This window comes from Dermochelys coriacea, chromosome 4 (genome assembly GCF_009764565.3).
Source record: "Dermochelys coriacea isolate rDerCor1 chromosome 4, rDerCor1.pri.v4, whole genome shotgun sequence".
Classification (NCBI taxonomy): Eukaryota; Metazoa; Chordata; order Testudines; family Dermochelyidae; genus Dermochelys; species Dermochelys coriacea.
In genome coordinates this window covers 13,834,094-13,860,961 of record NC_050071.1, presented here as the reverse complement: position 1 = coordinate 13,860,961, position 26,868 = coordinate 13,834,094, and the positions used below count along the sequence as shown (strand labels likewise).

The window sequence follows — 26,868 nt, the reverse complement described above, 5'->3', positions numbered from 1 at the left end:
TTGGTCTGGAAGCAGTAGAGTCTGTAGAAAGTCGGTCTGTTCTTGGATTCTTCATGTCATTGTGTGGTTTGCCAGCACTACAAGGCTCATACCTTTTTTTAAAAAAAAAAAAAAAAAAAAAAGCTCACCAGATGCAGGGTTTTATGAGGAAAAAGCATCCCATGATATCTAAATACTTATCTGTTGAATAGTAAGACAAAATTTTCCCCTAATACATGGCTGTTTTGAGAGTTGTTGGGTAAGGATGTCTCAGCAGCATGCTACCAATCACCTGATACTGTTTTTGGAGCAGCTTGCATAGCTGCTCAGGGTTCAGTAGTTCCACTTCTGTTCCCTTCTTAACATGCTAGAAACTGAGGAGATGGATCTTTTCCAACACTTATGGGAGATGGTGTGTGGGCAAGCTCCTTTTCTGCTGCATTTCACTTTTATTAGTGCAAATAACTGTGTACAACAGTGTGTAATCTCCTTTCTCTAGACTTGAGCACGTTTTAAGTAACTGTAGAAACAAGGAGGTCACAGCAACATTTTCAGAATCTGTAGCCTGTGGTTTTACTTCCTAATTTCATTTGCCAATTTAGACTTGGGTTGCCCTCAGTCACATCCTATATGAGGTTTCCTTTTGTGTTCTCTATTGTAACACACAGAGTATCACTTGCTATAGTATATAATGATAAAATGAAATTATTTGTATGGGTTACGATGGGCAGAGACTTTCAACATCCTAGGCCTTATAACTTCTGCTTCTAGAAGACCGCCTGCAGCATAACCAAAGTCAGTTCTAAAGAAAAGCTTTAATGACCAAAACTAAAAGTAAATGTATCACTGTAAAACCCATTTATTTATAAAAACAAAACCATGATAGTGTCTATCTAGTAAAATCTATTATTTTAATGTATACAGTTCCACTTATCACTGAAATCCACTAGAATAGACTACTAAGACAAAACCAGACAGCTAATGTCCAGAGAAATAAGTATTCAACTTAATTTCAAAACCATAAACAGAATTAGGTGCCAGACAGTTCAGGCAACTTGTGCCACACAATTGATGGTGTAATATTGATAGATACTACATCAATCCATACCATGTGGTTCAGGTATGATACTTTATATATAAAATAAAGTTGTGTTTGTTTGTTTACTCACTTACCAGGACATGGGGAAATGCTTGTCCCCACTATTAATCTTTGCCCTTTGGATCACTCCTTCTTACTTGTTTTAGCATCACCGATTCCATTTCATTTTCCAGTGTAATTTTTCATATTTACCACTGCTTACTGAAGACATTAAGTAACTTTCCTTTCCAGAGTTCAGACCTGGGAGTGAAACAGAAGAGTGAATTAAACAGCCGTTTGGAGGAGAAGACAAATCAGATGGCTGCTACTATTAAACAGCTTGAACAAAGGTAAAAATGAAACTTTGTTATTACAAAATATAAATGTGTCCCTGTGGTGTGTGGTATACTTTTGCAGGTGCTAAAATTGCATATTTTTTATATAAACTTGTTACATAGAACTAAACAAATATGCCAGATAAGCTAAGTGCTATTCCTAAGAGACCTTTTAGATATTTTTTTGAAACATTAATATTACCCAAGTTGCATTCAGTGGCCTAGGCCTGCTTTTAGTGAGGTCCATGGCAAAATTCCCATTGAATAGCATGGGAGCAGAACTGGGCATTACAACAAAGGGTCAAATCCTACTGCTCTTATTCACCTGAACAGTCCCATAGAAGTAAGTGGAACTATTCAGATGAACAAGGAGAGCAGGACTTGGCCCTAAAGCAGTAATTCCGCGATAGACTGGTAGCAAGGACATGTTTTGTGTGCTCAGGAAAATCCTCCATAAATGAGAACATCCTGCTAAAATATCAATTATTGTAGATGCTTGTTTTATACACACAAACCGAGCATATATAATGTGTATATATAAAAGCTAATTATGGACGTCCTTGTCAGCATTGTTGATTGTGAAGATATAACACTGGGTAATTAATTGCCTATTGCTAATTTAAATAGGCCTGTACAGCACCACTAACGCTGTACAAATGGATGACTCTCAGAAGCATACGGTCTATATTACACACAACATGGTAGGGATGGCAATACGTTAGTGGGGGCATGAAAGACAAGGATTACAACAGTCAAATCTGAAATATGCTTATGGTTACGTAAGACTCAAGTTCTGTTTTTAAAACTATTCTATATTAAAATTGGAACTTCTGTCTCCATGAAAACTGAGACCCATGTTTGTTTCTGGGAGGTCTGAAGTGCAAGAAAGCACAGTGAAACTACCTTCGTGGGTGGGAGTGGAGAGGACTGTTTCTGGCAGTAGGAGCTGGCAGAGGTGGCGGATGGGAACCATATCCATTAGCTCCATGAGGACACATTCTCAAACACCTATCCTAGTGAGACAGTGCTGACAGCCTACTGCCAAGTCTCACATAATTGGGATGGATTCTGAGGTCAGACATAAAACCACTCCCAGAGGAGGGTCTCAGGGGGTTGCATCCTTTTTCTTTAACATCTTTGGAGCTGAGCTTCTTATAGTTGCTTTCACAGAGGGTTCAGCTGGTGTGAACTGACTTCAAATGGAACTGTACTTATTTAGTCCAAAGTGTCTCCACCTATGCATCCATTCCCTCGTTATGATCCTAAACGATACGAGCGGGCACAAGAGGTGCATTTCCTAAAGATAAATGCTGTTTCATTTGGAAATAAAGTCAGAAGTAAGGGGAATAGTTACGGGTTTTTTTTATAATTATTACCTTATTCAGTTAAAGGATGATTATTGTAGTGTGTGTAACTTTCATCAAACTCTTCTGAGGTGTTGTGTTTCTGTAGTCTTTTGAGTGGCTCTGAGGAACATTTGCCCTTTCATAATGTATACAGACATATTATATTGAATATACTACAATATCTGTTCAGTTAACTGATTTGAACTTCTCTCTTACTGTTTTTATTTTTTTTCTATTTCCCACACATCATTCTGACATTTTTCATATAGTGAAAAGGATTTGGTGAAACAGGCAAAAACCTTAAATAGTGCAGCAAACAAACTGATCCAGAAGCACCATTAGGCATTTTTGCAAATGGTCACCTCACAACTCTGACATTGAAACTTAGTTATGAGGGGAAAAACCTTAAGAATAGTTAAAAGCAACTGTTAAAATGTTAATTGTCATTTAAAGTTAATTTGGAATTTGCTGAATTTTTAAAACCTTTGGGCTTTTTTTCAGAGATAGAAAATTTGGTAGAAGCTCCCTAATTTGCCACATAAATTTTGTTAAACTACAGATGAGTTGGCCAATAAATACACAAGGAAAGCTTCAGGAGTGAGAGATTTGTGGTTCTGTACATACTTTTTGATACGTACTGTATACAACACAAGTCTTCAACGTGAATGGGTACTAGATGTGTGGTTCTGTGCCAATATCCAACTGGCCAGTTCTGGGGAAGGCAAACTAGTTTTCTCTAGTTATGAAGTAGACAAAGAAAATGTGTCCCTGGAAGTAGTCGAAAGTAGTTACGTGTGTATTCCCAACCATTACCCTTTCACTTTTGTTCTTTGGGTTTAACAAATGGGCATTACATCTTATATCTTATCTCTATGAAGATCCAGTCCTCATTAACCAATACTGCTTGCAACAATTTTGCCTTAGTAACTTGGGGTGGGGAGGTAAATCAACCATAGATTCCTTTAAACTTCATGAAGACAAAATTAGTAACTAGATGTCTTAGAGTAACGTTACAGTAGAACCTTCTTATCTTTTCATTGCCTTCTACCTCTGCCATAATTCCCTCTAGAAATATACTGCAGTTCTTCCTAACTGAGAACTGAGGAGAGACCGTTGTTTTGTTGGTCTCTCGTCTTCCTAGAAAAGGAATAATTACACATTTTTCAAAGACATCTTCTATCTTATCTCTATGAAGATCCAGTCCTCATTAACCAATACTGCTTGCAACAATTTTGCCTTAGTAACTTGGGGTGGGGAGGTAAATCAACCATAGATTCCTTTAAACTTCATGAAGACAAAATTAGTAACTAGATGTCTTAGAGTAACGTTACAGTAGAACCTCCTTATCTTTTCATTGCCTTCTACCTCTGCCATAATTCCCTCTAGAAATATACTGCAGTTCTTCCTAACTGAGGGAAGCTGAGGAGAGACCGTTGTTTTGTTGGTCTCGCCTCTTCCTAGAAAAGGAATAATTACACATTTTTCAAAAATACTCTGTTCTTCATACAATTAAAAAAAATGTGAGAGAGGAAGGAGTGGAACAAGTAGTAGTTTTTTGCTGGCCAGTCCTGGTCTCAGAGTAACTAGCCTATAACAAATAAAACAAAATAGCTGCCTTTCACTGTTACCCTTGTTACATTTACTTCTAAGTTTCTGTTGCTTGATACAAATAGGGAATTTGCTGAGAGTTCTGGCAAAATAATGAAAGACCAACTAAAGCTTAGAAATGGTTCTGAATAGGAAAAATAATCATAAGCTTAACGTCTCACTTCAAATTTTTTAAAATTGTAGATTGGAATATTGTAAGTTAGCATCCTCTTTCCTATGGTTGCAAGAGGTCACCATGCTGGTCCCATACAGGCTTCAGGGTGTAAATAATTCTATAAATACTTTACTTCAAGAAATCAAGTTTGGGTTTTTTCTGTGTTTAATAATTTTTTGTCCTTGTGAATTGCCTGCAAAAATTCTGTCTCATGTAAATTTCCCACTCTGTCATGTAGAATAGGACTCCTTGACACATAGTGGAAGACTTACATGACTATCATGCAGCTGGAAAAACTATTAATTCACACTGGACACACTTAAAAATCTGTGAGGCTCAATTTTCCCCTCCACTACACAGGTGGGTATCCCCCCTTAGCTTGTAAAATTGATGACTGCACAATGGCAGACTTTATAAGACTCCCTGGAAAATAACAACTAAGTATTTGAGGGTGGCTATTGAGTCACACGTCTGAAAACACAAAATTAACCTTGTGACTTTTTATTCTGAACTTATTTGAATCATCTGCAGAATAAAAGCTTTCATTAGGGTGTCCAAATGGCTAGTTAGGATTGTTACAATCACCCCCCCCCCATCCCCACCTCCACCAAATTCTTCTTGTGGACAATAAACTTTCTCCTATCACAGTAATGCTATAGTAGGATTGAAGACTTAAATATCTGGCAACTTGTCTAATATTTGATCCAGAGTATAGGTTGCTGTGATGTAAATGCCTATGTGCTTAATCTGATGTGATAGTTGTGGAAGAGACCAGGAAAATGCACTAATTCTAATATAGTAGATAACCTATGTTGCAAGTTCCAGTTACATATGTAAAGCTGAAATGTAACGTACATTAAAATAAAATTTGACTTAAAATTCTGTGTACTTGAGGTTTGCTTTGAATATGGATAAAATGTTTTATGTTTATCATCTAATAGCTGTAAACTGTAGTAATAGAATAAAAAACATTGAAAATCAGAGTTTCTTCTGCCTGGTTCACCTACATTTTGTCTTTCTTTAGAATATTTTCATCCTTTCCATTGTTTTACCATACAATTTGTTTTCCTTTATTTGGGTTTATTTTTTTGTTTGTTTAAATTCAGTCTTCCTCCCCACCATGGCTTTTGTTTTTTATCACAAGTTCATGTGGCTCAAATCCAGATTGCGACAGGCAGAGAGAGAACGTCAGTCTGCCAAGGAGGACAACCGGCTCTTCAAGCTGGAATTTGGTGACAAGATCAACAGTCTTCAGATGGAAGTGGAACAGCTCACCAAGCAGCGGTGAAGAGACAGTTTTCTAATGTATTTATTGGGTGTGCTTTCTCTGCCAGGTCAGAAATGTCTGGGAAAACCCATAGTAAATGGGGGAGTGTGTTTATTCTAGACACAAGCAGAGTAACCTTAGAATGGGGAAGTGCTTTGATTATGTTGTGGACCAAATTTTCAAATGTGGATATCTGAATTGCAACTGCATTTTTTTTTAAACATACCACTTTTTTTTAAAGAAAATTACAAAATATGTAATCTGGAAACATGACATGAATAATACAAGTCCAGTGCACCATCGAACACTAAAAGAAGAAAAATCTTGTTACAAAAACAGTCTGTGGAACACCATGGGTGGAAATTAAATATAAATATGTTCTCCAGGCGTTTAAAAGCTCATAAAGAGAGGCTGGCAGTATGCAGTTCAGCTCTAATAATTCATTTGCATTATAGAATATAAACTTTAGAGAGAGACTAGACAGCAAACAATGTGATTATTCATAATCAGGAATGCTACAGCTAGTATATCACCTACAGTTTCCTCTTTTTCACCAGTAAGTAAATCTACTATTTTAGGAGACTGTGACAATAAATATCCTTGGGCACCAACCTAAAAAATAAATGCTGTATTTTTTTTTTAAATCCACAACAGCCTTAGTTTTGTTGGGAACCAACAAAAGACCTGAAAGTCCAGGACAGAAAACTCAGCATGAAAAACTATCATATTCCTCTTCCAGAGTTATCAATTTACTAACATCAGGAAAATACAAACCCTTTTACCATGAAATAAAAGATGGCCTCTCATTTTGCATACATGATGCATTCTCTGTCCCATGACAAGGTCACTATGAATCATCATTGGATAAAATATATTGTCTCGTACTGCCTTCTTTGACCTCTTTCCCTTTAGCAGACACCTTTAAGGCAAAAAAGTGTGAGGATCCTCAATAAAGTGAAGTGATACAAAACAAAATGTTTACAGTGTGGAGGAGGGTGTGGTGACTGACAGGGCTTTTATTAACGAAATATGTAAGGTCCCATTTGTGCGCACAAAGGACATAGCTATTCCCACAAGCACATCATTTTATGTGCCCACATTTGAAAATTTTGCCAATAGTATAATTAGTATAATTATAATAATTATAATATATAATTTTGCATCCAACAGGATGAAAATGCTAGTCTTTATGTCTTTGCTGCTAGCAATATTATCAGATGTAAAAGGGGCTTTAGGTCGTGTCTACACACACATCACACTGATTTTAACTAAATTGGTTTAGAAATTAATTCAGCTAAATCAGTGTAAGCACCTTGTGTGGACACTCTTTTATCACTGTATTTATATTGATTTAGTTTTGATTTCTAAGTCAGTTAAGTTAATTAAGTTCAAATTCTGTTGGTAGACAAGGCCCTTGAGATGGCTATATTGGTGGTAAACTGCTTCCTTGAATTGGATTGCCATATTAGGAAACTCTTTTTTGCTCTGAGTTTTCATACAATTTTACGAGTAAGACCGCTCTGACTTGTATGGTATTGAGTGCATCAGTGTTTTTTCACTCAGTTCTATTCCCTGAGGTCCTGGGGGTGGTCTGGAAGCTTTGGGCTGTTATGTGCTAGCTACGCTTATGTTTGTAAAAACAATTGGAGAGGTATGGACACTGTTGGTGGAAATAGGGCATGCTTTATTTTAAGGAGGGCAGGATGCTGGTGTCTCTTCAGAGTGGTTGTTAGCCTCTTCCTCTAAAAATAATCCCTTGACATTGATTAATTTCGTTACCTATTGCCCTTCACTTACCTTGACTTTGGGAGCCAGGATTGTTCGCTACAGTATATTCTCCTGTTCTACCCAGTGTATTTCTAAAAGTCCTGAGAGCGGGGATTTCCGTCACTTGCATTGAGTTCTTACCAATCCATTCCGAGGGCTCTCTTGCAGCATTCTGTAGTCTTCAGTTATCATTCCTCCTGCTCAATGAGGTGGTGAGGCTGCTGGGGAAGAAAGTGGGTGGGCTATGCTGCCATCAGTATGCTGACAACATGCAGCTCTACATCTCCTTTTATTGGTCCTAGACACCATGCTGTCACGGCTTTTCTAGTGCTGGGCCAAGACAGATTGGAATGAGAGCAAGATGAGATAAGACCAACCTGATTCTGATTGCTCGAGGAGGCAACTTGAGCATATGGGAGGATCCCCATTTTTGAGGGTCTGCAGTTGTTCATGTCTAACTTCTCAGCTGGTGTCAGTGACCTAAAATGATCTTTTCCACCTGTGCTTCAGCTGCTGATTACAATTTATTTCTCCCCAATATGAACTCACTGCTATCACCCATGTCTTTGTCAGCTCTGCCTTGCTTTACAGCAATGCTGGAGGGCTAACCTTGAAACCCTCTGCAGCAACTGGTGTGCAAATCAGTGGCCTGACTGCTGAGTGGGCTAGAAGGAGTGTATTACGCTAGATTTCAAGGTGCTGATACCTATCTATGGAACAGTATATTATCTCTACTTCAGCGACCTGAGCTCACACCTCACCCCATTTGGTACCATGGCACTATGATCAGGTGACGTGCTCTTGCTTAACAGTTCCTAGACTCAGACACTCGGGATTTGCTGACAGGGTACTCAGCAGAGAACCCTCTGCTTGAGAACTCAGTTGCTCCAACACAACCTAATTTTAATCTTCAGCCATGGTGGAAAGCACCCCAGTCACAGGTTTTGTGTGAGTGGCAGGAGGGGAAGCTTCTTTAAGGATGTCCCTGGAAATTGGTTGAAGATGTTGCTTCTGATTTCATGCTATTTTTACTGTGGCAGTTTGTGTATTGTTGTTGGCAGTAGCATGTTAAAAATATGACTATATTTTAATTAAGGACCTGCAGACTTAGTGAACAGGTGCATATTTCATACAGCTAAACAAAATTAAGTTAGACTGGATTAGATCCAGAATTTAGATTCAGACTCTATGAATCGTGGGCTTGTTAAACATGCATTGGGATGATTTGTTCAGAGATATACAGTTCTGAAAATTCTGGTAATGGCAATTTCTTTGCTAAAAACATAAATCACCTTTTTAATAGCTGTGCATATTGTGTGCTGTAAAATCAGATCATTTATCCACAATTCCCTCTTGTTATACTGTAGGGGCCAACTTGAACAAGAACTGAAACGGGAAAGAGACAGATGGTCACCAATCCACCAGGGCATCCAAGAAAACAAAATCACAGTAGCCCAAGGCAAGGGCTGCCAGAAGATGCAATTAAAAATGGTAATGTCACTGTTCACGTTTAAATATGGTTTAATTTTAGCTACTGTCTTACCTTGAGCTTTGTATGATTTCACATATGTGTTGCTGTTATACTGCAGTAGTAAAGGTATGAGGGTAGAAGTCAGGATAGGAAAAATTCATGTAAATTTGTATTTAATTCACACACCATGAAATTGAAATTTTTCTTGATTTTTCAGCCTGAGAGAGGTATTTTTAAAAGCAACAAGTTTAGTTGTAATATAAGAGTGTATCCCTCCCTCCCAGAATCTTGAAATTGATTGTGTTCATCAGCACTGTTTACTAAAGAAAAGTGCAGTATAAAAGATACTCTAATCACTACATCTCATTAAGAGTAAATCACTTTAAAATAATTTAAAAAAAAATTATCATAAGCAGGAAGTTACCATGCTGACAGTCTGAGATAGAGTACAACTCAAGAAATGAAGCTGGCTTTTTAATGCATAAGAGAGCAGTATTTCAAAGTTGTAAGTTCGGTTCTTGAAGAAAAAATTGGTTTTCATGTTAACTAAACTTGTCTTAAAACAACTTTGAAAATCTGATCTCTCCCTGTCTTGTTGTACATCATTAGACGTGGCTGTCTCCTGGGAAGTGTCAGGAAAAGAGCATCTCTTCCTGAGACGCTAGCATAACTCTCAAGTATGAAGACAGTGAAATAGTACAGGGTATTTCAGTACTCTGCATGTACATAGCAGCACCTGTTCTTTCAGGTGGCTAATCTTCACTGGGTTTCCCCAGGAGACTTCAGTAGTACTGCCCTCTCCATGGAGGGCTTCTTTAGTTCTTCAGTAATTTTTTTTTTAACCAGTAGCATTGATAACACTTTTTTAAAAAAAAATCTAGCAATGTGTCTTCATAACTTAATTGTCAAAAGCAGGGTGTATATAAACAGCCTTTACATTACAATAACAAAAGGTGTCAGAATGAAAAATTTATGGCAGCTGGCTCTCAAAACTTGCTGCTGTTTGATCTTTCCAAACAAAAGCAAGCTATTCAGCTGCAAGGCAAAAATAATTATTTTATCTCATTGTACACGTTTCATTGCTTCAGGGTTTGATTTTGCTTTTTGATGTGCCCTTTTCTTCATGGGATTACCCTCCTCCATTTATGTGTTGTTGTGGAACACTCACTAGGATGGGACATTCATGTCTTTGTTTTAGGAATAAATGGGATTAAATTACAGAAGTATCTATTTATGTAACAGATCTGCTCCTTTAATTGTGTCTCACGGTCTATGGACGGTTTACTTTTATACAGGTATATTATTTTAACAGCAGTTGAATGCCCTGTCCAAGCTGTAGTTCAAATTTCTAGCAACTATCATAGGCATGGATAGTGCTGAGAAAGTTCTAACACGCTCCTATCCTCACTAATACAGATAGCAATTTATTTTCTTAGTTGTGTTGAAAAGTATTGCTATGTTTGTTTGGGGATTTGCCTTTGTCTCATTGATATTTGTCAAATAAATCTATAAAGTCATATTTACCCTCCCTGCTTCTGCTATATCAGTCCAGGTGGCTGGGTTATGCTTCCTCCTTCCCAGTTTAAAAAAAAAAAAAAAAAAAAAGAGGTTAGATTACCTCTCTCAAAATCTGAAGCCAGCCTGGACATCGTTCGGTTTTTTTTTCTGTCCATCAAGAGGAAGGCAAACAGCTAGTGTGCTTAGATTGGTGCTTGTATACCACACTGGTGTGAGATGTCAAAGGGTAGATTTTCAAAAGCACCCATGTTGTTTAGATACAGATCCAATTGAGTCAGTGGGACTTGTGTTCACTAAGTCATTTAAGCGGCCTTGGAAATCCCAGTCTAAATGCATAGAGTGTAGTTAGTAAAATACTCAGACTCGTAAATATGTTTTCTTTTGACAGGATGGGAAGCAGAAAATCCAGGAAGAAAATGCCAGACTGAGAGAGCCTGGAAGAGGGGAAAATGCTGTTCTTCCAAACAAGTATGGAAAGATATCCCCTTTTTCTCACTTTTACAGTTCCTCCTCTTGTGTCTGTTCTTCTCTGCAATGTGAAAAGCAGTTTGTTATGCTCTCAGCTAAAGGTATCAATTACTGTGTGGTGAGAATTTAGTTTTGTTGTGGACTTACCCTTTTCTTTCACTTAAAAAAACAAAACAAAAAAAATCTCAACCCTCACTGAGAAACTTAGTCATTTTCTCTTGTCCTAAATAAAACAATATGCTAAAATCTTCTAAGTGAAGTTTAAACGTTTCTGGTTGAAGTGAAGACGCTTGTAATTTGAGATTTTTCAAGTTCCAGGATGGTATGATCTGCTCTTCTCAATCACACAGTAACCTGGAAGAGAAACAGGGATTCACTTTTAAGTGTAATAAGTGTGAGAAGTTGGCATTTCAAGATTTTAGGAGTGGTTCTGGGGTTGGTGCACACAGGAGGGACTTGAAGTTTCCTGTTTTAGAGGTTGTTTTGGGCTTCTTCAATTGTAGTCTGCCTCATACAAGGAGGTCATGATATGGTTTATTTCTCAAACTGTTGGAAAAGACTCCAGCATTGTCTTCCCCGCTGTGCTTTTTGTGGGGTGCAGGGGTTTGTTAGGGGTGTGTAACACACTCAGGGACTTGTCAAGTACTGCAGTTCTACCAAACAAAGGTTTGCAACTGTCTTTGTGCCCACTGTTTGAGGTTTTCCACTGTGCCTACTTCACAGCGCTGAGTCGGGACACAGATTCCATTGCCAGGCATCAGGTTTTCTTGCTCTGGAATGGGGGAAGTGATGAAGAGATTCCTGTTCTTCTTCCAGCTACCTCTGAGCCACCTGATCTAAAGCTGTAATTCCTTTTTCTTCATTTGGAGAACATTATCCCTTAGGCTGACTTTTAGGCCTTGGCAGGGTAGGAGATCTCCATTTGCAAATCTGAAATTGCAAGGACATGCACTAGTACTTCAGGAAAAAAGCCGTTCCTGTATTTGACTTTGATATAGTATAATGTTGAGGACCAAGAACAAGATGTATTAGAGCCTAAATATTGTGTTTTTTAGAGGGGGGAGACTGGGTGCGGGTTCTAGAGAGAAATGGCTTCTATAATAAAATAAAATACTTACAAACATACTAATGTAAAAATCCCATTCAGGTAAGAGTTGAGTTTTTTTTTTAAATATGCTAAAGTGAATTGAACATCACAGCAGCAAATAAGCCTATGTTGTTTTGGCTGGGTTTTTGTTTATCGGGAAGATTATTTTTTAAAAAAACCTGGAGATGAGGTAAAGACTTGTGTTCAAATGGGTAGACATTTTAAATTCGTATTTCTGTAGTCGGGAACCAGGTCTATAATCTGGATTTTGTTCAAAGCATAGTAAAAGACACTTTTATATAATCCCTTCAAATGGGAAGGGATTATAAAAATAAATGCTGTGTGAGAGACAGGTTATTATAAACTACAAATGACCTGAAAAGGATCTTTTTTTTATTAATTGTGCTTTTGTGCCCTTTTTAGCTGCTTTATAGTATATAAAATGGCCTGGAAGGTTTTAAGATTTTTTTTTTCCCCCTGCTTATTTTTACTTGGAATAGATCAGAAATATGAACTCCTCTGTTCCCTGGCTTTGCAGGAGGATTTATGGGGAGAATCTAAGAGGAAGAATATTGTAAGCTTTCATGTTAGTTGAAGTTGTGGGGATGTTGAACCTTTAACAAAGGCTTCTTTTTTCCAAAATGTTAATTAGTTCTTGAAGCTAAAGAGATTACCAAAAGCCATTTAACACAGTCTAACTAAAAATCTCTTCCCCTCTCATTTCTCTGTTTTTGCTCTAGGCTCTTGTGATGTTATTTCACTAGTTCTTATCATAGTCTTCCCAGACAGACATGATCTACATTTCTTATGTAAAAATAATGCAGAGAAGAAAACATTTTTGGGGAGGGGAAAAAACTTTTTGGGTCGTCTTCATATGTCATAAAGGAGGGAAACTGCATGAGCCTAATTGCGTATTTTTCTTATGCAGATCATCATTAATGTATAGTAAATGAATGGTGGTGTGGTTAAAGGTTATATTAGCATGATTTTGGGATGGGCATCTGTCAAGGCTGAATCCCCACTCTATCACTTAGAGTGCAGAAGGTGGGGGCTCGCAAGGATTATAAAAATTAATACGTGCTACTCCAGGTTTGTATTAAACTCCTAAGGTTACAGCTTCTCTCTGACCTTGGCTTGGTAAATGCTGCCACTACCCAAATGCAAAACCCCTTTGAAACCAGAAATGCGCACTTGGGAATTCCTTCCTGTGGGGTACCCTCAAACCCTTTCACTGCCCCCCTCCAGAAAGAGAAAGAGAGAAAAACAAAGGAAGTCAGCTGTTGCCACCAGCTAATTCAGTGGTGGGCAAACTTTTTGGCCTTAGGGCCACATCAGGGTTGCAAAACTGTATGGAGGGCTGGGTAGGGAAGGCTGTGCCTCCCCAAACAGCCTGGCCCCCGCCCCCTTCCACTTCCTGCCCCCTGGCTGCTCCCTTTAGAACCCCTGACCCATCCAACCCCCTGCTCCTTGTCCCCTGACAGCCACCTCCAGGGACGCCCCCCCAGGGCCCCATCCCCACCCAACCCCCCCGCTCCCTGTCCCGTGACTGCCCCCCCAACCCTTATCCACATCCCTGCCCCCCAGGACTCCCAAGCCTATGTAAATGCATCCGATGAAGTGAGCTGTAGCTCACGAAAGCTTATGCTCTAATAAATTTGTTAGTCTCTAAGGTGCCACAAGTACTCGTTTTCTTTTTGCGAATAGACTAACAAGCCTATCCAACACTCCCTGTCCCCAGACTGCCTTGACCCCTATCCACACCCCTGACCGGCCCCCCGGGACCCCAGCCCCCCCGTTCCCTGTTCTCTGACTGCCCCTCGGGAGCCCCTGCCCCTTATCCACACCCCTTTCCCCCTCCCCCTGGCTTCCTGCCCCCTTACCATGCCACTTGGAGCAGCAGGAGCTTGTAGCCCTGCCGGAGCCAGCCACGCTGCCCATATGGTGGCATGGCTGCGGGGGAGGGGGTACAGCAGGGGAGGCGCCGGGGGCTAGCATCCCCGGCCAGGAGCTTAAGGGCTGGGCAGGATGGTCCAGCGGGCCAGATGTGGCCTGTGAGCCCTAGTTTGCCCATCTCTGAGCTAATTGAACAACATATGCACAAACCTCTTAGGAACACAAAAATCCAATCCTGTTCTTAAAAAAGGTAAATTTTATTTAAAAACAAAAAGAAAGAAAATACATCTGGAACTTAGGCTTTTGCTAGATTCTAAAAGAGCAATTCCAAAAAGTAAGCACCCAAACTAGCTTTCTTGGGGGTTTAGCTTAAAGGTTATAAGTAAACAAAAGCATCTGGGGTTAGCACAGAGGAGATCCACAAGCCAAAATAAAGAAATAAACCTGATCGCGTCAGGGAACCTAAACGTTCCCTGTCCCAATAATTCTTTCTAGGTATGGAAGATAATTTTTCATATCTGGTTCAAACCTTACACCATTCCTGCTTGTAGCATTGCTGCTCTGTGTCCCTGCAGCCCAGAGAGCACAACAGACAAAAAGGGAGAGTTTCTTTCCCAATTTTAAAAAGTTCTACCTTCCCATTGGCTCTTTTGGTCAGGTCCCACTTCCTTTTCTTTATCTGGGGGACTTTTTATCCCTTTACAGGTAAAGCAAGCAGAGAACAGCTACCAAGAGGGATTTTTCAGCCAACTGTCTGACTGGGTGTCCATAAAAGGGAGGTATTCCCCCCCCCCCCTTCATTTATCACAGCACGTGATGCTCAGGTTGCAAAGTGTAATTAATTAATGACTTTGCCACTAATGTGTAAGGGGAACATCCCATATTCATGCTGATAGGCTTTGACACCACAGCACGTAATTATGTATTCCCTAATACGTATTTGTTTATGAATGGTTTTACAGTTTACAAGCATATGGAGTTCAAAATAGGTGTTTTTTATAAACCTCAAGAAATAACAAAAATGTGTAGTAGTGTATTTTAAAAAAAAACAACCCAAGAAACGCCTTCAGTGAGAATGGATCTGAGACTCGAGCTATTTCCTTCTGGAAGATGTGGATAAAATGATACTGCTAACTTACCGTTTTCTTTTTTTTTATTGTAGGATACAGTCTGTCATACAAGAAGAGAAGGTTAGTATTTTTTCTGCTTATGTTGAAACATTAAAGTACAAATGTGATTGAAAAGTGTTATGTAGTCACAATTTCTTCTTTAATCCATGCATCCTTAAGATCATAGAATCATAGATTAGGGTGGGAAGAAACCTCAGGAGGTCATCTAGGCCAACCCCTTGCTCAAAGCAGGACCAACCCCAACTAAATCATCCCAGCCAGGGCTTTGTCAAGATATTCTGTATAAAGTTGAGTCTTTTTCTACACTCATGTAAATAGTGTGCCTGGTAAAGCACAGTTAGGATCAGAAAATTGATTATAAAAATGACAGTTTCATATTCTGTCTGCATCAGTGTCTTCAGCATCCGTCAGGTCCTGTTTACAATTAGAAAGATGGTTTGGTTTGAAATGCACGCGCACCGACAGCTCCCAGGCTTGCAGACTTGTTCGTTCTGGGCTCTGAATGTCAAGCTGTGTTCTTCCTGGTTCATGCATCGTTGTCAGGGCTAAAGATTCTACAATTGGAACTCAGTTGGCAATGGTGTTTGTGCATTGTTGCCTGAAGCCAACTCACTCGTCCATGTAGTTTCCACTCTGCAGGGTTAAAGTATTTTCTGCTGGGACAGTAAAATATGATCTGTTAACACACTCGGAGCAGAAATATTGAATAAGATAGTCACTTTTCTGATCATAAACGTGCCTTAAAACTAATAGAATAGTAGAATGTCACTGCAAATACTTCAGCCCTGTAATGGTAGCCTTAGGTGTTATGAAGAGGGAATTCTAAAAACGTTTGAATTGACAGAAAAAAAAGTTAATTAAAAATGTGAAATAAATGCCACAAGGTAGCTCAGTTGTAGGATAAGCATCAGTTATAGAGTTCTAGTACAAGTGTGTGTGTCATATGCATATGGATAAGTGGAATGCAAGAGAAAGTGAAGCAAAACAAATACAACTAGGATGTCAAGTATCAGAGGGGTAGCCGTATTAGTCTGGATCTGTAAAAGCGTCAGAGAGTCCTGTGGCACCTTAAGACTAACAGACATATTGGAGCATAAGCTTTCATGGGTGCATACCCACTTAGTAGGATGCAAAGCTTATGCTCCAATAGGTCTGTTAGTCTATAGGTGCCACAGGACGCTTTACTACTAGGATGTGTAACTGTCAACTGAATTGAGCTGGTAAGGATTTCTGTGTTGGGAGCCGACCCCACAACCCTGGCATTCTCAGAGTGCAGAGAAACAGCGCAAAGGTTGGGCAGAGAGGCTGCACCCTGAACACCAGCACACTAGACTAGACAGAAGAATGGCTTCTTTACACTTTGCATTAATTTGTGGAAAGCGCTCCGACATCTTTGCAATGAGTGTGGTGCAAGTGCAGAGAGTGTGACTGTGTGTGTGTATGTCTCCCTGACCCATCTGCACAGGTGCTCAATGGACCTGCCTTCAGGTTATGAGGGAGGATCAGTCTTCCCCAAGCAGCCTTGTTGACTTGATAAATTTAGCCCTTTTACTTTGGCTTTGGGCACTCCAGGACTCAGTGGATGAAGCCAATGTTCAGGGAGTCAGTCACACTCAGTGATGTAAAAAGAAAAGGAGTACTTGTGGCACCTTAGAGACTAACAAATTTATTAGAGCATAAGCTTTCGTGAGCTGAAGTGAGCTGTAGCTCACGAAAGCTTATGCTCTAATAAATTTGTTAGTCTCTAAGGTGCCACAAGTACTCCTTTTCTTTTTGCGAATACAGACTAACACGGCTGCTACTCTGAAACTCAGTGATGTGGATTCTGGAAGTTGATTGGCCAGAGTTAAGTACTTCTTCCCAGAAGAGCAGTTTGTCCTGTGATTTTCTGAATGGTTTGAGGTCCTGTTTGTGTATGTGCACAAACAACGCTTCCTGCAGGCTGCCCGCTTTCTGAGCAATCTGACTGTGCCTCAAATTGACTAGGAAAAGGGAAAGCTGCGTTGTGAGGGTGGAGGGTAGCAGACACTAGCAATAATGCTGAAATGGAGGGTGCAGGAAGAGTAATGCTGAGCAATTGTTTGTTTTTTCTTAATGATTTAGGAACTGCCACTTGGACCTGGAAAATCACAGTTATGCCAGCTGTGCCAAGAGGAAGGCAGTCTCACCGAAACAAAGGTAACTTCAGTTAAGGGGAGGCTTGTGTGCCTTGGCCAGCCTGGTAGCACATGTTCTGTCCAAGTTCATTTTCTAAAAGCTGATAAATACAAGTAGATTTCCCTTTAATTACCTGGGTACCAGTCAGCAGTGAAAGTAAGTCTAGGGATTTACCAGTACAGGGCTGGACTGAGGCTGGCTCTGGCCCCCAGAAGGGGTGGGGCCTCAGGCGGAAGGGGTGGGGCTGGGGGTGTCAGAGCCAGCCCCAGCCCACCCTGTACTGGCAAGTGCCTCCTTCCCCCTCCCCAGGGTAACTGCGGCAGCCAGGGCTCTGGCAGTGGCTTAAAGGGCCCTGGGCGGTAACGGTGGCCAGAGCCCTGGGCCCTTTAAATCGTCCCCGGAGCTCTGCCACCGCTTCCCCAGGGCTCCAGCAGCAGGGCTCCGGGTACGGGGCTCTGGCCACCACTACCGCCCCAGGCCCTTTAAATCTCTGCCCCAGCCCTGTTGCTGCTACCCCAGGGCTCCGGCAGCGGGGCTCTGACAGCAATTTAAAGGGCTGGGGGTTTCAGCTGCTGCTGGGAGCCGCAGGCCCTTTAAATAGTGGCTGGGGAAGCTGATCCACCCCCAGTATGGCGCACCAGCTTAATTTTACCTCGTGTACCAGGAAACATGTTTGTCCACCCTCCCATTAGGACAAAGCTGCTAAATGAGAGGGCTTCAGGATCCTCCATGCCACCTGCTGTTGACACTGGTGAATGATAAATGCTGGTATGCTACCTTTTCCTGAAGAGCTGCCTTTAATTCATGCCCCATCCACACCTGGGAACACAATCAGCCCTCTCCCCAATGTCTGCCCGAGAAAGTCAGTAGTGAGCATGTCAACACACAGTTTTCATTATTTTTCCACTTTCTTTCCTGCCACCTCCCCCTTATCTTAACTTTTTTTCTCTCCTCTCGCTCCCTTTTCAAAAGGTCACTCTTCTTCCCTTGCCCTTCCTCTTTTCCAGAATCACAGAAATGGTGCCATACAATAGGCCACATCTCAGACAGAGAAAATGAAGCCCTAATTAAATTAACTTTCCTTTTCGCAGTGCCCCAGCCTCCCTGCTGCTAAGGCTGCTAGGTCCTCTCTCATATGTGGAGCTACTGAACTCTTCCCAATAGTATTGAGAGAGCTACACAGGAAAACCCCTGTCTATGTGAGGTGTGTCCCACTTCCTCTGGCAAGCTGGTAACATCACTGGGAGACCCACTTAATTCCTCCTGCATAATTGGCATTTTTTCCTGCGATTTGCTTGTGTTCCATAAAGATTTGTCCCATGTTATATAGGGCACTAGCTTTAAGGCTCTAAAAATGACTGCTATTAGAAAGCAGCCTGGGTCACCGTTCCATTATGGATACTTTCATGGAGAACTTGAAAGCCTTTTTAGTGTATCTGCCAAGGCCTGAACTGAGGGGTTCTCTTTCCCCTCTGGAACTATTGGCAGCGTCACTGAGGCAAGGAATTGAGCAAGGAGCTGCTTTCTTGACAGTGTTAGGTGTCAAGGACACCAGCCCTTATGGCAAGAGAGAGACAGATCCCTGAACTCCCATCTTGGCAGGTAGGTAGAGCAGCGACTTAAACATTTGGTGTAAACCATGTCCTTTTTATTTTTGAATACATGCTGCTGATAGTGTGGAGTTTCAAATATGGTTTCTATAGAAGCTTTTCAACTTGCCTTTAGGAAGCACACCAGTTGAAAGGACTGCAAATTGCAGCATGTCTTATATCAGCTTTTTTATAAATCTCCAAATATGAGAGTCATGTTTGGTTGTAGATATATATCAATATAACTTATGCACATGCATCTATACACACCCTACATATATATGTATATTAGGGCTGTCAAACGATTAAAAAAATTAATTATCATTAATTAGTTTTCATGGCACTGTTAGTAATAGAATACCAAATTAAATGTATTATAAATATTTTGGATGTTTTTTCTACATTTTCAAATATACTGATTTTAATTACAACACCGAATATAAAGTGTAGAGTGCTCACTTTATATTATTTTTGAATACAAATATTTGCAATTTAACAAAGACGAAACAAAAGAGTGTAGTTTACAAGTTGAAGCATGAAGGGGCATACAAATGTTTAGCATATTTAGCATGTAAATACTTTGCAACACAGACTACAACAGTGCCATGCGAATGCGTGGTCTCACTTTCAGGAGACATTCTAAATAAGAAACAGGCAGCAGTATCTCCCGTAAATGTAAACAAACTTGTCTGAACGATTGGCTAAACAAGATATAGGATTGAATGGACTTGTAGGCTCTAAAGTTTTACATTTTGTTTGAGTGCAGTTATGTAACAAAAAATTCTTCATTTGTAAGTTGCACTTTCATGTTAGAGATTGCACTGCAGTACTTATATAGGGTGAACTGAAAAATTGTTTTTTTACAGTGCAAATATTTGTAATAAAAATAAATATAAAGTGACCACTGTACACTTTGTATTCTGTGTTGTAACTGAAATAAATATATTTGAAATAGGGCTGTCAAGTGATTTAAAAAGTTACTGATTAATTGCACTGTTAAACAATAGAATATCATTTATTTAAATAGTTTTGATGTTTTCTACATTTTCAAATATATTGATTTCAATTACAACGCAGAATACAAAGTGTACAGTGCTCACTTTATATTTTTATTACAAGTATTTGCACTGTAAAAAAAAATAGTATTTTTCAATTCCCCCATTACAAGTACTGTAGTGCAATATCTTTATCATGAAAGTTGAACTTACAAATGTAGAATTATGTACAAAAAAACCTGCATTCAATATAAAATTGGAGTCCACTCAGTCCTACTTCAGCCAATTCAGACAAACAAGTTTGGTTACAATTTTCAGGAGATAATGCTGCCCACTTCTTGTTTACAATGTCACCTGAAAGTGAGAACAGGCATTTACATGGCACTGTTGTAATGGGTGTGTCAAGATATTTATGTGCCAGATATGTTAAGGATTCATATGTCCCTTCATGCATCAACCACCATTCCAGAGGATATGCGTCCATGCTGATGATGGGTTCTGCTTGATAACGATCCAAAGCAGTGTGGACTGACGCATGTTCATTTTCATCATCTGAATCAGAAGCCACCAGCAGAAGGTTGATTTTCTTTTTTGGTGGTTCGGGTTCTGTAGTTTCCGCATCTGAATGTTGCTCTTTAAGACTTCGGAAAGCATGCTTCACACCTCATCCCTCTCAGATTTTGGAGAGCACTTCAGATTCTTAAACCTTGGGTCGAGTGCTGTAGCTATTTTTATAAATCTCACATTGGTACCTTCTTTGCATTTTGTCAAATCTGCAGTGAAAGTGTTTTTAAACAAACATGTGCTGGGTCATCATCCGAGACTGCTATGATGTGAAATATCTGGCAGAATGCGGGTAAAACAGAACAGGAGACTTACAATTCTCCCCCCAAGGATATAATTAACGCATTTTTTTAACGAGTATCATCAGCATGGAAGCATGTCCTCTGGAATGGTGGCCCAAGAATAAAGGGTCATACAAATGTTTAGCATATCTGACACATAATACCATACCTTGCAACGCAGGCTATAAAAGTGCCATCCGAACACCTGTTGTCACTTTCAGGTGACATTGTAAACAAGAAGCAGCAGCATTATCTCCTGCAAATTGTAACCAAACTTGTTTGTCTGAGCAATTGGCTGAAGTAGGGTTGAGTGGACTTGCAGGCTCTAAAGTTTTACATTGTTTTATTTTTGCATACAGTTCTTTTTTTATACAAAATTCACATTTGCAAGTTCAACTTGCATGATAGAGATTGCACTAGTATTAGGGTGAATTGAAAAATACTTGTGGCACCTTAGAGACTAACAAATTTATTTGAGCATAAGCTTTCGTGAGGTACAGCTCACTTCATTGGATGCATTTGGTGGAATGCATCCGATGAAGTGAGCTGTAGCTCACGAAAGCTTATGCTCAAATAAATGTTAGTCTCTAAGGTGCCACAAGTACTCCTTTTCTTTTTGCGAATACAGACTAACACGGCTGCTACTCTGAAACTTGAAAAATACTATTTCTTTTGTTTTTTATAGTGCAAATATTTGTAATAAAAATAAATATAAAGTGAGCACTGTACACTTTGTATTCTGTGTTGTAATTGAAATCAATATATTTGAAAAGGTAAAAAACATCCAAAAATATTTAATAAATTTCAATTGGTATTGTATTTTAACAGTGCAATTAATAGTGATTGATTTTTTAAATCATATTTTTAATTGTGAGTTAACTGCGATTGACAACCCTAATTTGAAAATGTAGAAGACATCTAAAAATGTAATTTAAATTGAATGCTATTAAGTGTGATTAAAACTGATTAATTTTTTAAATTGAGTTAATCGCTTGAGTTAACTGTGATTGACAGCCCTAATGTGTATGAACTTAAAAATACACATGTAGCTCTGGTGGATAAGACTTTTACTACTAGGGTTTCATATATAATTGTGTGTTCTGATTAACTAGCATTTGAATTTTAAAGTATTGATTGCTTAAATTGACTCTTGCCAAATCACATCTGGGTACAGTTTGGGAAATTTGCTCCAGCCTGTTCTTGAGATTTGTGATCTGAAGTCCTGATTTTGATTTTTACTCTCTGGGTTTAGGAACTCTGCCGAAGTAACGTTCTCATCCTTTGGGAAAGAACCTTCTGTTCCTAAAAGGTTGGAGGAGGGGCCAATAGGTAGTCTCTAGTGATGGGTGAGGGACAGAAGCTTCAGGTGCCCTTTGCAAGGACAAAGTATTCTTTTGGCCAACTGAACATTAGGGAGAAAACCTGGTTACTTCACGTGGTGGTGTTGAGCCCCTTGTGATTGGCTGGCGCGGTCTCTCTCATCTCATTAACAGTAGTTTCCACTTTTCGTTCCTCTTTCCCTTTTTTAGAACATTTGCAAGAACTGTAATGGAATCTTCTGCAAGGCCTGTTCAGCTAATGAACTGCCCCTTCCATCCAGCATTAACCCAGAGCGTGTTTGCAACACATGTCACAAACTGCTGATACAGCAATATTCAACAAGCCCATTGTAGGACTCTGCATGGGGGACAGTGATGACCAATCAAGGCTTGGCCTAGCTATAAAATCTTGTAGCTTAGGCTTGGCTCTGAAGCTGTTCAGGCGAGTTTCTAGAGAAGAATCTCTCTTCCCTCTCCTCTTGCAAGGTCAGAGAGAGGAAGTACATTCTTGTGTTCACATTCTCTCTCAACTGTCTATTTAAAATGCTGGTCGGAGCCCTCCTTTAGGAAAACACCCCCCCCCCTTCAGGCATGAGCTGCTGTGTGAAGAACTTATCAGATTAGCCTTAATACATGTACCATGGCAACTGCAAGAAGAGGTAAAAACACACATACAAAGGTTTACTTAAGTGCTTTGTTTGAAGGCAAAATGGATGATAACTGAAACAAAGAGGTATTGTTCACCAGCATGTGTGGCTCTGCTTGAAATACCACTTTCCCTTCTGTCCTTGGCAGTTCTATTGAACTGTGATGCTCCAGTTCAAAGAGGAAAAATCCCACAAAAGAACAGGGAATTAAACATGTGTGTGGCACATTGTTACTCAATTCAATCCTCTCCTGGGCTCCACTTTGGTTGTGTGGCGTTAACGACAGTGGAGAGGAAAGATTTAAAAGGTTTTGGGGTTATTTTTTTGAGGCGTGTGAGAGATATGAGAACTGAATAGCAGCCATTTCGCTCAGCACAGTACGCTTGAAAGTTCTCGTAGCAAAATCCTCAAACATTTAAATACAGGTTTGTTTTTTGGTAAAAACAGATACCTTTGAACTTCATAGTGGAGGTTCTCGTTGTGACTTATAGTAGCTGTGAATTTTAGGCTCTCTAAATCTGTTTTATTTTGATGGGATGATTAGAGGATGGATTTTGATTCCAGAATATGTAAATGGGGGGGAAAAAAACCTGGTCTTCCTTTAAACAGACCATTTAGGGGCATTTTTGTACATTCTGTCCAACATACTGCTCCTACTAATGTTGTGCACGTTAATCAGCTGTTCAAGCAGCAAATGTGGTGGTCTTTATTTAAATATAGTTGTAAGACTGATCAATTTTTAGCCACAAGAAATGGTGGCTGCTAGCAGGAGGCTCAAATGTGCTAATCTGAAATTCACTTTCAAATAGGTTTTATGGTTCATACAAAGATAACCTGACTTAATGTCGTCTTTAAGGCTTCTGTACTCCACCAAAAGGCACCACCTTCCTTCTGAAGTACACAGCCACTTGTACCTCTTAGGGCTCCAGCCTCCCCCTGTGCCAAAACTGCAAAATTACAAATGCTGGTATGCATCCCTCCCCAAAGAGAGGGGTTTAGTTTATTTGGCCTACTTTGTACTGGAAATCGAACTAAACCATTAAGACCACAGAATGTATTGTAATCTTTAGAAAACTGATTTATGTATATTTGTGTATGCAGGGGTGTTGCATTAATTTTACTACAAATCTATAGGGAAACCTGTTTTTTCTCCAAAGGTGATTTGCAAATTAAATGTTTGAACTACATTGAATGCATGTAGAGGAGAGTTCAGGCCAGTGATGGGAATTAGATGGGTCTCTTTTACAGGAGCCAACAGGAGGTAGTGAATGGGACTCAAGAAAGTAGGGGGAACAGAGAGGAAATCATTAGGAGATCAACTTGAAATGGTTTCTTCTTCTGTTTCTCCTTTAGAATAGTAGTTATCTTCCTGCAATTGACTAACAACTTTTCAGGAGGAATTAAAAAATGAAGTAGCTTTGTGTTTGGAATCTAAGTGGAAATATATAACGTGCTTTCATACATTCACTTTCTATTTTCCAGGAAGAGATGTTTGTTTTTTTTTAATTAGGGTCACCAGTGCAAAGTCAGGGACAGCACTTTGAGTGACTGGAAAAGATACTTTATTTATTACTCTTTTGCCTGAACGTGAGGTTGATTGCTTTTGCAGGGAGGATAAATATTCCATATGCATATACCGTACAAATCTCCATGATTTTAAATCTGCTAGTTGAGTTGGTTTTTGTTTTTCTGCTAGTCAGATGGAATAGAAACAAATTTAAGCAATTCTGATAGCATTTGGATATTAAACTGGAAACAATACTTAATTTTAATGTGTAAAAGCTGTGTAAATTACCTTGTGAGTGTGATTAGAAGTTCTGAGATAGTAGCTAATTCCTTGGTTGCCTTTATACCTACTTTAAATCTTCACAAAAAGGAAGACTGCTGCTACTACCCTTAGATATTAATGCTCCAACTCTAAAGTCTCCATTTTAAAAAGCACCATAAAGTCACTTCTTTATATGTTATCCAAGTTGCATAAAAGCCACTGTGCTCAACAACTTAACAAGTTTACTTCAGCCATGATGAGTTAGTATCATTTTTGTACAGCTTAGGTTGAGGAAGAGAGCTAAAATTAAATAAGTCAGAATTACAAGGGGAGCTCCAAGATGGCTCCTACCTATGTCCTCTGATGTCATCCTCAGTATTAGACTTGTAAATGCAGTGTTGGATACCACTCTTAAGGGAAATTCTTCGAGCATGTTTGCAGGTATAGCACTGAAAACTGAGGGGGAAGGGGAAGGTATTTTCTGGCACTGTTCTATGCAAAATAAAATGGTTTAAAAAATTTTCTCCCTCAGTTGCTTCTCATTTCTGCTTGTGTATTGTTCTTATGCACTAGGCTGAGTTGTAATCTTATAAATACATTATTATCTGGAAGGTGACACTTGTGTTAAAAAGCACTGTTTACTAGCTCTGAATGTTACCATTTAGTCATCAGTTTTGCTGGTTGTGTGCACTGGCCTTAGTTTAGTCAGCTGCAGCACCACTAAAAACAGGTGTTAAACTCCAAGTTACTAAAGACAATATGGATTACACAGCTGTTAGTGTAAGGCTATTTTGGCCTCTACCACTTATTACAAAAGGTAATCGGTGAGGGAACTCAGCTTGGCTCTTAAACCTAGGATGAGGTGGTAGAGCTTTGTCAGATTAGAGCACTGTTGAGCCAGGAAACACTGAAATGTAAACAGCCTCCCATTTCCCCAAACACTTTGGTTAGGGACTGAGTGGGTTATGGTGGTATAATGTAATCCTTTCTTTCCCAGCTGTCAAAAGCTGTGCTTGATTTTGTCTTGTGGGGGACTGGCAAAATAAGGATGTACACATTAGATACATCTAAACTATAGTGTTTCCTATTGATATCACAGGCTATGCCTCCCTGTGAACTTCAGCATGCACTCACTGAGCATGTGGAGCTGGGACAATAAAATGGAACTCAGAGAGGCTGTGGTCTGGCTGAACAACTGCCAAACCTTACCCTTGCAGCCTGTTAAACTAAGCAGCAGCACCTTCAAGTGATGCTGTATGCCTTGGTAGGTGATAAATTTAGTACCATAAGCAGGCCTAAACCCTATTACTAAAATCTCATGCGGCTTTACAGTACCCTGATCATTGATTTGCAAGTGCCAATGTCCATTTTAAAACATGTTACCCTACCTCAAAGACAGATATAGTGATAAGTCAGAATCCAGTATACTTCTGCCCCAAAATACATTTGAGGACCAGGCCCATTTACATCTGTAACTTCCAGTGCATGGGGGTCTAGACTACTGCTTAAGTCCATCTAACTTGTATCCCTCGGGTGTGACAAAGACACCCCACTGAGCAAGACGCATTACAGCCACTTAAGTGCTGTCCACATCTGTCAGTAGGATACACTCTCCCACCAACATAGCTTCCACCTGTCATGGAGGTGGAGTAATTATGCTGATGCAGCCCTTCGAGTATAGAGCTTCCCTATGTTAAAACACAGTGAATATAGTACCCTTAGTTTGTCCATTTGGAAAAATTGATGCTTTGAAAATTTTTTAAAGAGGCATTAATGCTCTTATCTACTGTAAATTCAGTAACAGCTTAACCAAGGGTAAGTGGAGAAAACCTTACTCAGAATATGGGAAGAGTACGGAACTTGCACCACCATCATAAGAAAAAAAATTAGTTTCACAATCACAAACTTGTTGTTTTGAGTAATTGTAAAATACCTTAATCCTTTTCCAACTGTGTACTGAGTCTAGCTTCATATAGCTACTGCATCAGTCTCTCAGCAAAGTACATGGGGAAAAAAGCAGTGCTATTATACAATATGCAGTTTAGAAACTATCCAGTAAAAGCAAATATGAAACATCTTTAAGCACTGTACAGAGAAGAGTTACCTTTCACCTCAGACTATGTAAATTTGTAGAAGTTTAATAAGCTCAGACAATTTCAAAGTGTTTAACTCCATCCTTAAGCACAATGGGATGAGAGATGCGTGTTTTAAATGGCAAAGGAAAGCACCTGTTAAACAATAGGTAAGAGTTGTGGAACCATTACAAAAATCTATATTAAACACATTCTTACTGTGTTTTAGACTCTTCCCCCCTTCCCCCCGCATGCTTCTGCATTTCCAAGCATTTTCTAGGATATTTAAATTATACAAAGCTATGAGGTAGTTGGGCCCTTGTTAAGTTGACAGCATTGTTCAGAGGGTGCTCTAAAGATAGGGTTCTTACCTAC

General features: G+C 39.6%; 1 protein-coding gene and 1 long non-coding RNA gene across 16 annotated transcripts in view; one reads left to right on the top strand and one right to left on the bottom strand.

Moving 5' to 3' along the window:
* RUFY3 (RUN and FYVE domain containing 3) overlaps positions 1-26,868 on the top strand; it is a 95,761-nt gene that overhangs the window by 58,511 nt on the left and 10,382 nt on the right. For 7 of the 15 annotated variants that reach the window (XM_043513679.1, XM_038399915.2, XM_043513681.1 and 4 more), the window contains 7 exons: positions 1,310-1,407; positions 5,665-5,784; positions 8,902-9,025; positions 10,912-10,991; positions 15,134-15,161; positions 17,205-17,279; positions 22,217-24,794. In XM_043513679.1, the coding sequence (XP_043369614.1) occupies positions 1,310-1,407; positions 5,665-5,784; positions 8,902-9,025; positions 10,912-10,991; positions 15,134-15,161; positions 17,205-17,279; positions 22,217-22,360 (669 nt within the window). In that variant the 3' untranslated portion in view covers positions 22,361-24,794. Of the gene's footprint in view, positions 1-1,309; positions 1,408-3,007; positions 5,380-5,644; positions 5,785-8,901; positions 9,026-10,911; positions 10,992-15,133; positions 15,162-17,204; positions 17,280-17,950; positions 18,027-22,216; positions 24,795-26,868 lie in introns of those variants that run through there. The other 8 variants (XM_043513683.1, XM_038399920.2, XM_038399921.2 and 5 more) reach the window with 5 other exon arrangements.
* On the bottom strand, positions 15,107-26,519 carry LOC122460009. Its single transcript, XR_006281023.1, has 2 exons — positions 26,355-26,519; positions 15,107-15,757 (listed from the first exon to the last, which is right to left on the bottom strand). It is a non-coding gene; the product is annotated as an uncharacterized LOC122460009 (long non-coding RNA).